Source organism: Malaclemys terrapin, chromosome 1 (genome assembly GCF_027887155.1).
Source record: "Malaclemys terrapin pileata isolate rMalTer1 chromosome 1, rMalTer1.hap1, whole genome shotgun sequence".
Lineage (NCBI taxonomy): Eukaryota > Metazoa > Chordata > Testudines > Emydidae > Malaclemys > Malaclemys terrapin.
This window is the reverse complement of record NC_071505.1, coordinates 206,221,941-206,235,269: the sequence shown is the minus strand read 5'-3', so window position 1 is coordinate 206,235,269 and position 13,329 is coordinate 206,221,941. Positions and strand designations below refer to the sequence as shown.

Below are 13,329 nucleotides of genomic sequence, written 5' to 3'. Positions count from 1 at the left end.
TAATACGTACTTGTGTGTTTTATCAAGTTTTATTTGCAGGAATTTGGGATGGTCATCATTTTGCTAATGAAGCCACAAGCAAGTTATTTAGGTCATCCCAAACAAAAGCCAATAAGACCTTCATACTATGTGACACCATGACTTGTTCTAACATTACACATATACTAAAGGGTCTTACGAGTGTTTTAAAATAGCATAATATTATATTCTGTGTACAAGGTTGAGCACTGAGGGCTAGATTGTGACTAAGTCCAAAACTAAGCAAGAGGGCATATTTGAATTTTGTGAAGGGTCCTGGCCAGAAAGTCTGGTTAGTCATGCTGGAAAAGGGATTTGGGGAGAAACACTTCTTTGAACAAGAAACTCTAGTTTGTTAGATCAGGTTTTAATCTTTGAAGCATATTTTTACTTTTGTTTGCTTATAACCCTTTCTATCATTATTCTTTATATTTGGTATCACTTAAACCTATTGCTTCTTGTTTAATAAATTTGTTTTACTTTAACTATAAACCAATTCACTGCTTTGATTAAAACAGAGTGCTTGTTAACCCCAGTTAAGGTACTAAGCTGCTGGGTATTGTCTTTTTAAGGGAGCAGCAAACTTAACTTCTGCGAGTGTTCACTGAGAAGGCTAGATACTGCAGAGAGAGGTATATAACAGAGAGGTATCTGAGGTACTCCGAAGTTGCGGTTCACGCATTGTTACTTGCTAGGCAAGGTGGGGAATGGCAGACTCTGGAAGAGTTTGCTGGAAGAGAAAACGAGCTCGTGTGTTAGGGAGCTGAAACATAGCTTAGCAGCAACAAAACTCTCAATTACTGAGGCTGAGAGGGGTAGCACAGTAACTCACAATCCTGGGAACTCCAGCAGATGGTCACACTTACTAAATCAGAATTCAGTCCCTGATTGAGGATACCTAAAGCATGATCCTTATAAGCATTGCAGTTTATATATAATGCTCTATTATCATGAATTCATGCAAAAGAAAAGAGACAAGCACTGTGGCAATAGGAGATTTCCATTGTCCATCTTATCAAAGAACAGCTCATCTGGGACTGACAGCCTATCTTTTCCATTTAAAAATTCTTGTCTATCTAAATGATCAAATCTACATTCATTAGACTGTCATTTTGAAGACAGTTAGACATTAAAGAATTGATGAAGATTCCTTGGTAATATACAAACACTGATTCTGGCAACAGTGTTTGTTTGAAAAGGTAAGTAGGTTTAAGTGAGGTTTAATCTAGGTAGTTAAAAAAATAAAAAACAACTGGAAGAATAAAACATCCCTGGCTGTGACTGACTGTAACTGAAAATGACTAATGATGCTGTCATTTTGCAACTCTTATCTGATGAAATGATGGCTGGCAGATTGTAATAGCCCTCTTGTCTTCAGCAATTATTTTGTGTCAGTGGTTGGGGGCGGGGGAGGGAGGGAATAAACTTTCAGCCAAATGTAGAAAGCAATGTAGGGATTTATCTTTTTTATTATTATATTAAAAATAATAAATTGGGAAAGAAAGCCCTTTTAGATATACAAAGCTTGAAGTAGGTGTGAAGCAACTGGGTTGCAGCTTTTGAAATTGACAAAACAAAATGATGGGAAAGGTCACTTACTTTTCAGTATTTAGCTACTCTGTAGTGTTAGTTTCACTGCACCATAGTGATAACTTTTTATATGCATTTCAAACAGGATATAAAAGAGATTATGCTTCCTATTCTTGGGCAATTCATGCCATACAATTCTTCACTTCCATTGTGGTTTAGATGAGAGAGAAATGTAATGCAGATATCTTGATCAAATTATTTTTCAGCTGAAAAAAATCCTGTAAAATTTCAGAGACTCATTTAACTTAAATGAGGGGAGAGGCACATGTGAATTGCCTCAAACATAGGGGTGGAGTACCCTCTGACATGCCTGTCCAAACCAGAATGCCACATGTTAATATTAATCCTATTTACACTTTAAGTTCATTGATATTTAATAAAAATATTTATATTTCAAAAAGTAGCTTTAGTCCTAACGTATTACAGATGTGCTTGGCAGTACCACCTTTTATTAAAGTTGCCTGACATTAGAAGACTCTTTTCAGTTGCTTATAACTTTGCCAAATATTAACCACTTGAGCTGAGATTCTCCACATCAGGTGTCTACCTCGAGCTGAACTGTTTGGGAAAATTTCAGCCAAAATGGTTCGTTTACTTCCAATAAATTGGACGTATGTTGTTTTGCTCAGAATGTGAAATGCTCTAGTGCTTCCCAATCTTTGGAGCAAAGACTTGAAAAAGGCACGGGGTATGTTTTTTGACATCCCAAAATGAAGTAGGGGGCTCTTTGGAAAAATTAGTACGTTGTCATTCAATTAAAGACTATCATAATGCATATGCACTAGAGGGACAAATTAAGGCAGCACAGGCAACCTGAATGTTCACATTTTCTAACTTTTCAGTGCGTTATTTTGTAACCTTAATAATGTTCTTTTAACATAGCTATTTGGGAGGGGGGGTTAATCTAAAGCAAGAGATATAAAGTTATTATAATTTCAACTGCACCTTTGCTGCAGAGAAAGGAATTGTTGCATTAGCTATAAAGACTTTCTTGGGACTTACAAATGGTGATTGGTACTGGAATTTACTCAGTAAGAACCACCACAAAGAGGCACTCAATATAAACGGGTGAAAGCCTAGGAAAACTACATCAAAAAAGCAATTTCACATTCTGACATTGTATGTTCACATTTCTATTACTCACTGTATACTAGATAGTCACCGAGACAGAAATTAACTTCACAGGTTGGTCAATTAACTGAATGGCAGTGTAATGAAAAAAGTGAAAAGCAATTAGAGGGGGATCAGAAGTGAAATTCCCTACACTCCACAAATAGTTATTAACTTGCAAGTATTCCGCACAGGCACATTGTATAATGTCATCCTCAAAATTACTGCTTAAGAGACAATATTGTTTTGAATTACACAATAGCACCTGGCATTCACCACATCTAATACAGTAATTTCATTCCATTAAAAAATATCACTAGGAATTCTACTACTGGAATCAGTTTGGCCATCTCTAAATAAAATGGATAGATTAAGCATGCTTCTTGGACATACCAAATATTTGTTTCACAAACTAACACAGACTAAAATCTACAGCAGCACACATTTGTAGTCTATTGCTATTGGTGCTCACACCTTACTTATTAACATGTGGCATAAGGTCTTCTAAGATTATAACTGCAGTCAAACTAAATATGTAAATGCAATGATCACAGCGAGACCTTTGTTCCATCATCCACTCCGTGCACAGGTGACACGTGCCTATTCCTAATAATAATAGTTCCCCTCTGAAGCCAAGAAAACTGAATAACACAGTCTAAAGCTTTGTGGCTGCACATTTTCATCAGGGCACTACCTTAAAATCACCTTGAATTCACCTTTTTGGTTATTTTCTAAAGGTCTCCAATTTAACTATTAAAGAATATTGATCATTTTAATAAAAGCTGGAATACCAACAAAGAAAGCAGTTCTCAAAGGTTTCTTTGGAGAAAAAGAAAAAAAAAGGAACAAAAATATCATTAAATAAAAATATATTCATTTTTAAAGTGGAGGTAAAGAGAATTTAAAAGTGACTTAACGAAGATTTTATAAATGGTAGAAAAATAAACTGCAAATACATTTCACAGGAACTAAGCACAAGCTGCAGAACAAAAAAGGAAGTATGTGACCTTACAGAGAATATAAGTCACAATAACTTTGTTTGCAAGGACAAATAGTTTTGGTATAATAATATTATTGACCTGTGCTGTTTTGAAGAAGCTTTAAATACAGGAATGAGTCTTGCTATCGCAAGAGGCAATTGCAGTAGAAATTTGGACTGATCAATAAGCCACTGTTAGATGCTCTTAAGAACATTTAATCATAGCATCCACTGATAATTTGTTGTTAGATACAAAAATATAAGTAATACAACAGACATGGAATAGCTTGTGTCACAAGATTGTGCTTTATGGCTATGTTTAACAGTGATGTTTAAGTGGTGGTTTCCATCCCCCATCGATCTTCCAGCCCAAAGATAGCTGGACTGTAATGGGGAGGATGCTGGTGGCCTGCTCTATCCAGTAGGTAGAGACAATTATCCTATTGCCTCAGTACTCTATTGATATAATCTTTAATCTGATACCTATACTGGGAAAAGCGATTTGAAAACGAGCTCCCACAAGACAGCGGTCAGCCTTTCCTAACAAAATACCCTCTCCTCCAAACAAGAACAAAACACATTATATTTCAAAGGCAATTCTGCTGTGCTTTGCCAGAGGCCAGTAGAAGAGGAGTTGTTTAAGTTGGTCTCATCCTCCTCCCCTTACTGTAGGAAAAATCTAGAAGACAGTACCCTCTCTGGCCTGCCTCTTGCTTCCCTCTACAAAAAATAAAAGAACTTTTTTCACAGGAGGCCTGTAAGCCTCATTTGGAATAGAATAGTCTTATGTTAATGGTGAGGTAAGCGCACACTGTAGTGTTATGTTTTTAAGGTGAACTACTTTTTTGACTAGGTGGGTGAACACCAATGCAGAAAGGAATACTTAGCGTCACAGTGCATAGATAATTCTGGCTGTAAGCATAACATTATTTCTGCCTGTGCTGTTGTATAACAGAGCCAATATTATTTTCCAAGTTGTTTCACTGATTTTAAATAGATGACATCAAGGACAAGCGTACAGCAGGGGAAACAGAACCCATTATGTGGTAATGGATATTACTAAAAGTTGCTTCATTACCTTTACTGGATGAGTGGCTGGTTTTTCCTTATATAAATGATGCCCTTTAGACAAAACCCCTTCCACATCCGGCTGTTTAGCTTGAACTGCTGCTTCAGTTTCCTGGGGGAGGGGGAGGTGAAATAGTGTGAAATTAGCTTTACTTTCAAGAATAAAACCACAAAGTCTTAAAGCTCCATAGGAGGCTGTACACACCCCAATAGATTAGTTTCTGTTTGTGGATGGTGTCGGGACAAAGAAGGTCACTGAAAAATAAAACAGGAATAGGATAGAATAAAAGTAGTAAAATAAATAGTGATATGTCCCTTCATCCATGAAGGTCTCAATAAAATGGAATTACAGAAACCAGCACAAATTCACTCTAGAAAGAACAGGCATTTGAAATCTAATTTGAACAACTCAGTCTTGTTACCTTATTTTATATTTTAAAAAATAAACTGATATAGAAGTTAGTGCAGTAGAGATCATCTTGCCCATGTGGTAGTGGACATCTTATTCATGTGACCAAGTTGGGTAACTAAGACAACACTAATAATACTTTATTATGAAACTTCCACCTTGAGGAGTCCAAACCAATGTTACAAACTACACACTAGCAGCACAGTAACTACTAAAGCCATGCTAAGACATTTATTATTATTGAGAAGGAAGAATGACACTGACTGAATTAGCAAAACCTTTTCCTCTTGCATTTTTTTAAAATCTCCTTGAAACTGCCCATTCAAGTATTGAAAACATCCAACCCAGAGACACTTACATACCAGGCTGGTACTGTATAACAGCCAATTTCAAAATCATGCAACAGGGGGAACACTGCATGTAGCTAATTTAGAAAAAAAAAATCATCTGCACAAAAAAGGGGAAAGAAGGATCATACCATGTATCCTGTTCTGAGGAATGCATTTTTGATTATTATTATTAATACTATGGTTACTACTTGAAAAGGATAATGAATGTAACACAACACTGCAATATTATCTGAGGAATCTGAATGAGTTCTTCGTTTTTTCTCCATTTTATAGTTTCATCTGAACCTAGCAGCTTTTCAAATGAGCTATTTCCTTCACACAATCCTACTAGCTGTGCACTGACTCTCAATCTTTATTTTCTACCTGCAATCTGAGTTACCATTAGTTTGACAGGACACAAAATTGTATCCCAATAGCTTCAGTCTAAGGGCAGAAGCACATCATTTCATTGATGAAAATCTGAAAAAAAATCCTACTTTTTCCCCCCTGTGCTCTGCATTTCTCTTGTTCAAATCAATGTCATTCTAAACCACAACAAAGAACCATTTCACTTCTCAGTTTCCAACTATCAATAGAAAAGTTGTCCACAATTCTTGCCTGAAAATCTACATGCAAAACATTCTGAACTGATTTCCATATTTGGGGTCGGAAAGGAATTTTCCACCAGGTCAGATTGGCAGAGACTCTGGGGGGTTGTTCGCCTTCCTCTGCAGCATGGGGTCACTTGCAGGTTTAAACTAGTGTAAATGGTGAATTCTCTGTACCTTCTCTTTAAAGAATAATTTGAGGACTTCAGTAACTCAGCCAGAGATTAGGGGTCTATTTCAGGAGTGGGCGGGTGCGGTTCTTTGGCCTGCAATGTACAGGAGGTCAGACTAGATGATCATGAGGGTCACTTCTATGAGTCTATGGCAGCCCAAGCGTAGAAGAGACTCCGTTAACTTCTAGCATTTCTAGCACCACGCCAGTTCAACTTGCTGACTGAATGAACATGGTGGTAAAAGTTCCAGAGCTAACAGAGTCTTGTTTATACTACAGCAATGAAACTCAACCAATGCTAACAAAAGTGGATTACATTTTGGATGAAATTACCAGTGTGGAAATTATGTACACATACACTTCGAGAGGCAAACCATGGTTAAAGCCGTGTTTTAAAAGTGAGGTGCAAAGTTAAAATGAAAAGCAATTTATAACTTTAAAATAAAAGAAATACAATTTTGAAAGTTAGTACAGTAGGTTCCAGGCAGTCATTCTTTCAAGGAAAAAAGTAGTTTCCTTTTAATGGGATGGCAGCTGAGACTCATTTAAAAAAAAAAAGAGAGAAAAGCTTTCTTCAAGGGGAAACAGCAGCTAGAAGATCTTAATTAGAAATTTTCACTACTTTCCTGTGCTTGATAGACACTGACATTTGATAAACAAACCTATCAAATTTGGGACTATGGAGTAAATTAGAGGGCTTCATTTTCTAAAAGACTTTGACAAGATTTTCAGACTCGGACCACAAAGTATATTTTGATGTGAAGACAGGAGGCTCTATTTAATTAGACATGAAATAGTATTGTGGTCTGTCAAACATTCATAGCTAGGAAAGATATTGTTATAGAGGTGGCTTAAAACTGAAGCTCACTGGTTATCACAAGCTTAATTTTGTATTGACTATCTTTTGTAATCCCAAATTGCCCTGGATTGTAAATTTTTCATGGAAGAAACCAGCTTTTATTAAGTTTCTGTCCAGCACACAGCAAAATGGGGCTACTATAGTAAAAATGACGAATCTAGTAATATTAATTGATGAACTACTGGATGGAAGAATCTCAAATGTAGTGGGATGATTGGAACTGTAGAAAGAGGATCAGGTTTCAGTAGAAATCTAGTGCAATGAGATATCTGGAGTTCAGGAATGTAGACATGTCTATACTGCAATTAGACACCCGCAGCTGTCCTGTGATAGCACACTTGGGCTTGGGCTAAGAGGCTTTTTAATTGAGGTGTAGACATTCCGGCTCAGGCTGCAGCCCAAGCTCTGGGATCATCTCACCCTGCAGGAAGGGGGTGGGGCCGGGGTAGGAAAAGGCAGGATGGGGTGGGGACTTTGGGGAAGGGGTGGAATGGGGGTGGGGTGAGGGCAGCGCAGGGGTGGAAAGAGGCGGGCCAAGGGTAAGGTGGATCGAGCACCTACTGGGCAGAGGGGAAGTAGGCGCCTATGCACACGTCTACACTACAATTAAAAAGCCTCACAGCCCATGCCCCACAAGGCTGAGTCAGCTGGCACGGGCCAGCTGTGGGTTTTTAATTGCAGTCAGGGCCGGCTTTAGGCCGATTCAGCCGATTTGGCTGAATTGGGCCCCACGCCAAGAGGGCCCCGCGCTGCAGCTGTCCGCCCCGCCCCCAGCTCACTTCCCCCTCCTCCCCTCCCCTGCACGCCCCGCCCCCTCCCCTGCTTCCCGCAAATCAGAGATTCACGGGAAGTCTGAGAGGAAGCAGGGGCGGGCCAGCAGCACGAGGTAAGCTGGGGTGGGGGCGGGAGAAGGGCTCCGGGGAGGCGCGGCCCGTTCCCGCAGGCCCCAGCGGCTCTGGCCCGGCTTGGCTCCAGCCCAGCCCCCGGGGCCCGGCTCCGGCCCGGACCCTGCGGCTTGGGTCCCCCCCCCCCAGCGCGGCTTCCGCGGTGCGGCTCGGGTCCCCCCGTCCGCCCCGCGGCGCGGCTCGGGTCCCCCCATCTCCCCCCCCGCGGCGCGGCTCGGGTCCCCCCATCACCGTCTCCCGTCCCCCCGCGGCGCGGCTCGGGTCCCCCCATCACCGTCTCCCATCCCCCCGCGGCGCGGCTCGGGTCCCCCCCCGCAGCGCGGCTCGGGTCCCCCCGTCCCCCGTCCCCCCCCCGCGGCGCGGCTCGGGTCCCCCCCATCCCCCTGCGGCGCGGGTCCCCCCGTTTCCCCCCCCCCGCAGCGCGGCTCGGGTCCCCCCGTCCCATCCCCCCCCCCGCGGCGCGGCTCAGGTCCTGGGGGCGGAGCTTGCAGCAAGCCCCGTCCCCAGGAATCGGGCCCCGCTCTTGCTAAAGCCGGCCCTGATTGCAGTATAGACATATCCTAAAGACCAGGCTACTACAGACAAACACAGGCCTTTCTCAGCATATAAGACTGCATGTTCAATAAAGATCTCTTCCTGATAACTCGGACTGCATTACTTATTCCTAATGAAACATCATGAAGCTAAGCTCTTTTGGTAGCAAATAATTATTTATGCTAACATTGTTGTGTTTCCCTTAGATCAGGCAGAAGGAGATCATTCTAGAATGGAAGCAGACAATTTAAAACATAGCCATAATTAGCATGATGCAATGCTCAGCCTATCTGCCAGATTGTTCTGTTCTACATATTGAATAAAAAAAAAATATAGCAGTTTTTAATTGATTAAAGAACTTGCAAATGTGTGGAATGATCCCACTAACACCTCAGAGGAGTAGTTGAACTTAGCACAAGTATATATTTTATATATATATATATATATATATACACTGTGGCAAAGTTCCTCCTCTATCTTGATGGGTCCTGCGCTTATTGGTGGATTTTCTGGCCTCAGAGATTCACCATGTGGGTTGGGGATTCACCATCTGGGAGAACCCACAGTCCAGGTCAATTGGGAGGTTTGGGGGGAACCCAGGCCCGCCCTCTACTCCGGGTTCCAGCCCAGGGCCCTATGGACTTCAGCTGTCTATAGTGCCTCCTGTAACAGCTGCATGACAGCAACAACTCCTTGGGCTACTTCCCCATGGCCTCCTCCAAACACCTTCCTTATTCTCACCACAGGATCTTCCTCCTGGTGTCTGATAACGCTTGTGCTCCTCAGTCCTCCAGCAGCACACCCTCTCACTCTCAGCTCCTTATGCCTCTTGCTCCCAGCTCCTCACACTACAAAATGAAGTGAGCTCCTTTTTAAAAACCCAGGTGCCCTGATTAGCCTGCCTTAATTGATTCTAGCAGCTTCTTCTTAATTGGCTCCAGGTGTCCTAATTAGCCTGCCTGCCTTAACTGGTTCTAGCAGGTTCCTGATTACTTTAGTGCAGCCCCTGCTCTGGTCACTCAGGGAACCGAAAACTACTCATCCAGTGACCAGTATATTTGCCCTCTACCAGACTCCTGTACCCCACTGGTCTGGGTCTGTCACAATACATATATTTAACATCCATGTGGCATTTGAACTAAATATAAATGCTTAAAGGATTTTTTGAGAAATTTCTACTTCAAATATCAAAATGATGGACCAGTATAAATAATTTCCACTTCATTCTGTTGTAAATACCCCTGAGGCTAAATGAGCTTATTCATTTTACAAATCAGGCTTCTTTTGCTATTGTGTCTCACAAGGGTGCAATGCAAGGATTTGGTTAAATCTGAGGAAAAGGTCTGATATTTCAGGACATAAGGCAGATTGGGATAAGCTATTTAATATTGACTACCAAATACATCAAAGAATCCACATAACCTCATAGAAGCTTCTTCTTGTTTAAGAATATCTTTACTTAAATGGATATCCCACTAATCTCAAAATAATGCTTTGGCTAAGAAAAGGAGTGGAATAAATCACAGAAAATGTCCAGTTCCCAGTCTCTCCCCAGACAAAAGTGACAAAATCATATTGTTTTATTCAGCTGAATTTAAAAGCATGTATTTATTTATATAACACTGCCTAACTCCGGGTTTGTTGTTTGATGTCCTTTTCATGTTCACATTCATGTACAAAGCTTGCTCCTCCTCCCAAACTTATTAATGGTATTAATTACCTTTAGACATATATTGCCTGGAGAATGATGAACTTTGAAAGTAGGTAAAAGAAAAAAAAATTAAACTATATTACTGTCCCTACACTGTTTTGTTGATTTTTCTTGATATACTATTTTCAGAAAAGTGTTTCTTGAATAACGAGTCTATAATAAATCACTTGAGAGAGCATTATGAAGATATATTTATGCAACTTGACCCCCATAATTTAAGAGATGGCAGATGTTGCCAAGAGAATCAATAATATCCAATGTTATCAGCTGCATGTTCTTTTATGTGTTTAGTTTTTACTTAATTAGTAAGTTAAAGGGACACTGTCAGCTAACTTAGGCCCAAATTTTCACTTATAACATCTTCAAATTTGTGTAAGATGACAAGGAATGTTCTTTGTATTTTACATCTTTTTCCCCCTCATATTGTTATTGCTAGGAAGGCTTTTTATTCTGATTTTTAAAAGTTACCACTTCCACAAAGAAGAATTAAAATAAACAAAAACAGCAGTGACATATATTGATTGAGCTCTGGAAAATTTCAAACAAATTCCTATTCCCATTACGTATAGTAAAGCAGCAGTAAATGAAATATAAAGCATGCTGTACTACGTGGAAGAAAAGAATAGAAGACATGAGACACAAACACTAAGGGCGTGTCTACACAGGGGAGCTGGAACAATTTTTATAGTGTGGGTGCTGAAAGCCATTGAACCAAACTGTAAACCCTGTATATAATGGAAACCACTTCAAGCCAGGGGGTGCAGCAGCACCCCCAAAACCCCTAGTTCTAGAACTTATATGTCTACATGTACAGTGCTGTGCAAAACGTCTGGTGAAGACACTCAATGCTGATGGGCGAGAGCTCTCAAATGTCAAATGGAAACAAGGTGAAAATTAAAGGCAAGGGGATATTTAATTTCAGGCTTGCAAATAGAAGTTTCAAGCTATAGAGAATAAAATAAATAACACATGTATAAAATCTATATATAACTCTATAAAAGTGACAATGTTTCCCTATAAAATATTGTTAATGAAAACCTACATTAAATAACTCTAAAGGTGTTCCTGAAACCAACAAAATGGTGGTTCTATGAACAGTCATCATTTCTTTCAACTCTCTTACAGTATAGCCACCACACTTCCTGATGAGAAGAGCCTGCGTGTGACACTCTCCAGATCATCATAAGAAGCCAAATGGCACGAAGAACTCAACCTTTATTTTCGTTATTGATTGAGAACGCTACCTATGAGTGCTGGGGGGCCCTCAATGCCCAAGGAGTGAAAAATGGCAATGAAATCCTAGATATCCATTACTGTAGCCCTCTACAGCTTCGTTCTGTATAGGGAGCATACATTCTGCATGCTTGCTTTTGAGTTCAGAACTGGGTTCTCACTATCTGTCTAAAATAATTGGAGAGTCCATGCAGATGAAATCAGCTACATATTTGCTCCCAAGGCCAAATCTGTCATCAGAAATGAGGGCAATTCGCTACTGAAAATATCATGAGTTTTATTTCCTATAGAGTCTTCTTCATTTTAAGACTTGTCAGTATGTGAAGTAAAAAGAAAGCTAATGATCAAAAAAGTTAACCAAGATGGGGAAGGCTTGTCACTAAACAGCATCCAGCTTTCAAGAGTAATCACAGTAAATACTTAAATGGTTTAGAAAAAGTTCTCATAGCCTTAATAACCATATTTTTATTGCACATTTTGACGTCTTATATGTAAGCTCTCCTATTCAAGACCAGTTTACCTTGCAAGAGTCCTCTACTCCGTCCTGCTTCTTGAAGTCTTAATGCAATACTGTCTGTACTTGGAAATTAAATATGAAACTCTATAGCAGGTGTGAGAATTCCCTACACTATCACTAAACATTCAATAAGCATGTTAATACATTCTTATTTTTACTTAGTTATGATCTGGCTATTATTCAGGGTTTTCTATACAAAACAGAAAGGAGGCACATTTTCTGCTGCAAACACATTACCAATTAGAGCTGAAGCTTGTAACCCCAAGGGGACTCCATACAAGTCCCACCTGGATTCCTTTGCAGGATCTGCACATTGAAGGGTTATAACAGAAAATACCTAACACACATTGAGCCACCAAGTGATGAAGGCAGAATACATTATCTAGCAGAACAGGTAATGTATTATTTATTAAATAACATCAATATCATCAGGAGGAAGATTGATATAAATAGCCTTCACAAAATTGTGTTTTGAAGACAGATATGAGAGAGAAGAGGGTGAACTTGCTTATGCAAGAATAAAAGGATATTACAAGCACAGAGTGCAGCATGGAAGAGAGCACAAACCCAAGTGCGTGAGAAAGTGTAAAAATAATAAGGTGTGTGGGGTGAAATCCTAGCTCCACTGAAGTCAATGGGGCCAGGAGTTCATCCAGGGTGCTTGCATACTGTCAGATTGCCCTGTGCCATCTGTAATTCACCCCTATTTCTTTACTTCTATTTATAAAGCATTAATCCAATGCTCTAAATGTCATTCAGTAATCCATTATTAATGAAACTGAGAAGCCAAAGAGAGACATACCCCCACTACTGTACTTCCCCAGATAAACACAACAAAACAAACAAACCCAGCCTTATCCCCACCACTTATCATTACGAGAACAAGATGTTATTCTTGACGTTTCAAACTTTCAACCATTTCCTAGAAAAACCTATTCCCTTCATGTCAGCCAAGTAGTCTTCCCCCAAATAGCCCCTCTCTCCTCTGAGGAATGCCTAGAAATACAAATGGGTCTTGCAGCACATCCTGAAGACTGCAAAACCTAATCTCTGGTGGACAAAGAAAGACAATTCCAAAGCCAAGGATCCCTCACTGTGTATGCCCTGCCAGCAGCCCACTCCAATTTATACCTGGCTGCTACAGGTACAGGTACAGGTAACCACTAGGTCAAGCACCTCAAATGACATCTACTGCCCAGGTACCCCAAAGGGAGAAACATAGCTTGGACCTCATCAAGTTAGAGTTCTAAAGGTCAAATCCTGTCATATCGATCCGATGTTTTTCAG

At 40.3% G+C, this 13,329-nt stretch overlaps 1 protein-coding gene across 9 annotated transcripts in view; it reads right to left on the bottom strand.

The window, feature by feature from the left end:
• Nucleotides 1–13,329, bottom strand: part of DMD (dystrophin) — a 2,004,766-nt gene that overhangs the window by 586,608 nt on the left and 1,404,829 nt on the right. For all 9 annotated transcript variants that reach the window (XM_054005916.1, XM_054005912.1, XM_054005914.1 and 6 more), the window contains one exon: nucleotides 4,776–4,877. In XM_054005916.1, coding sequence (XP_053861891.1) covers nucleotides 4,776–4,877 — 102 coding nt within the window. The remainder of the gene's footprint in view (nucleotides 1–4,775; nucleotides 4,878–13,329) is intronic.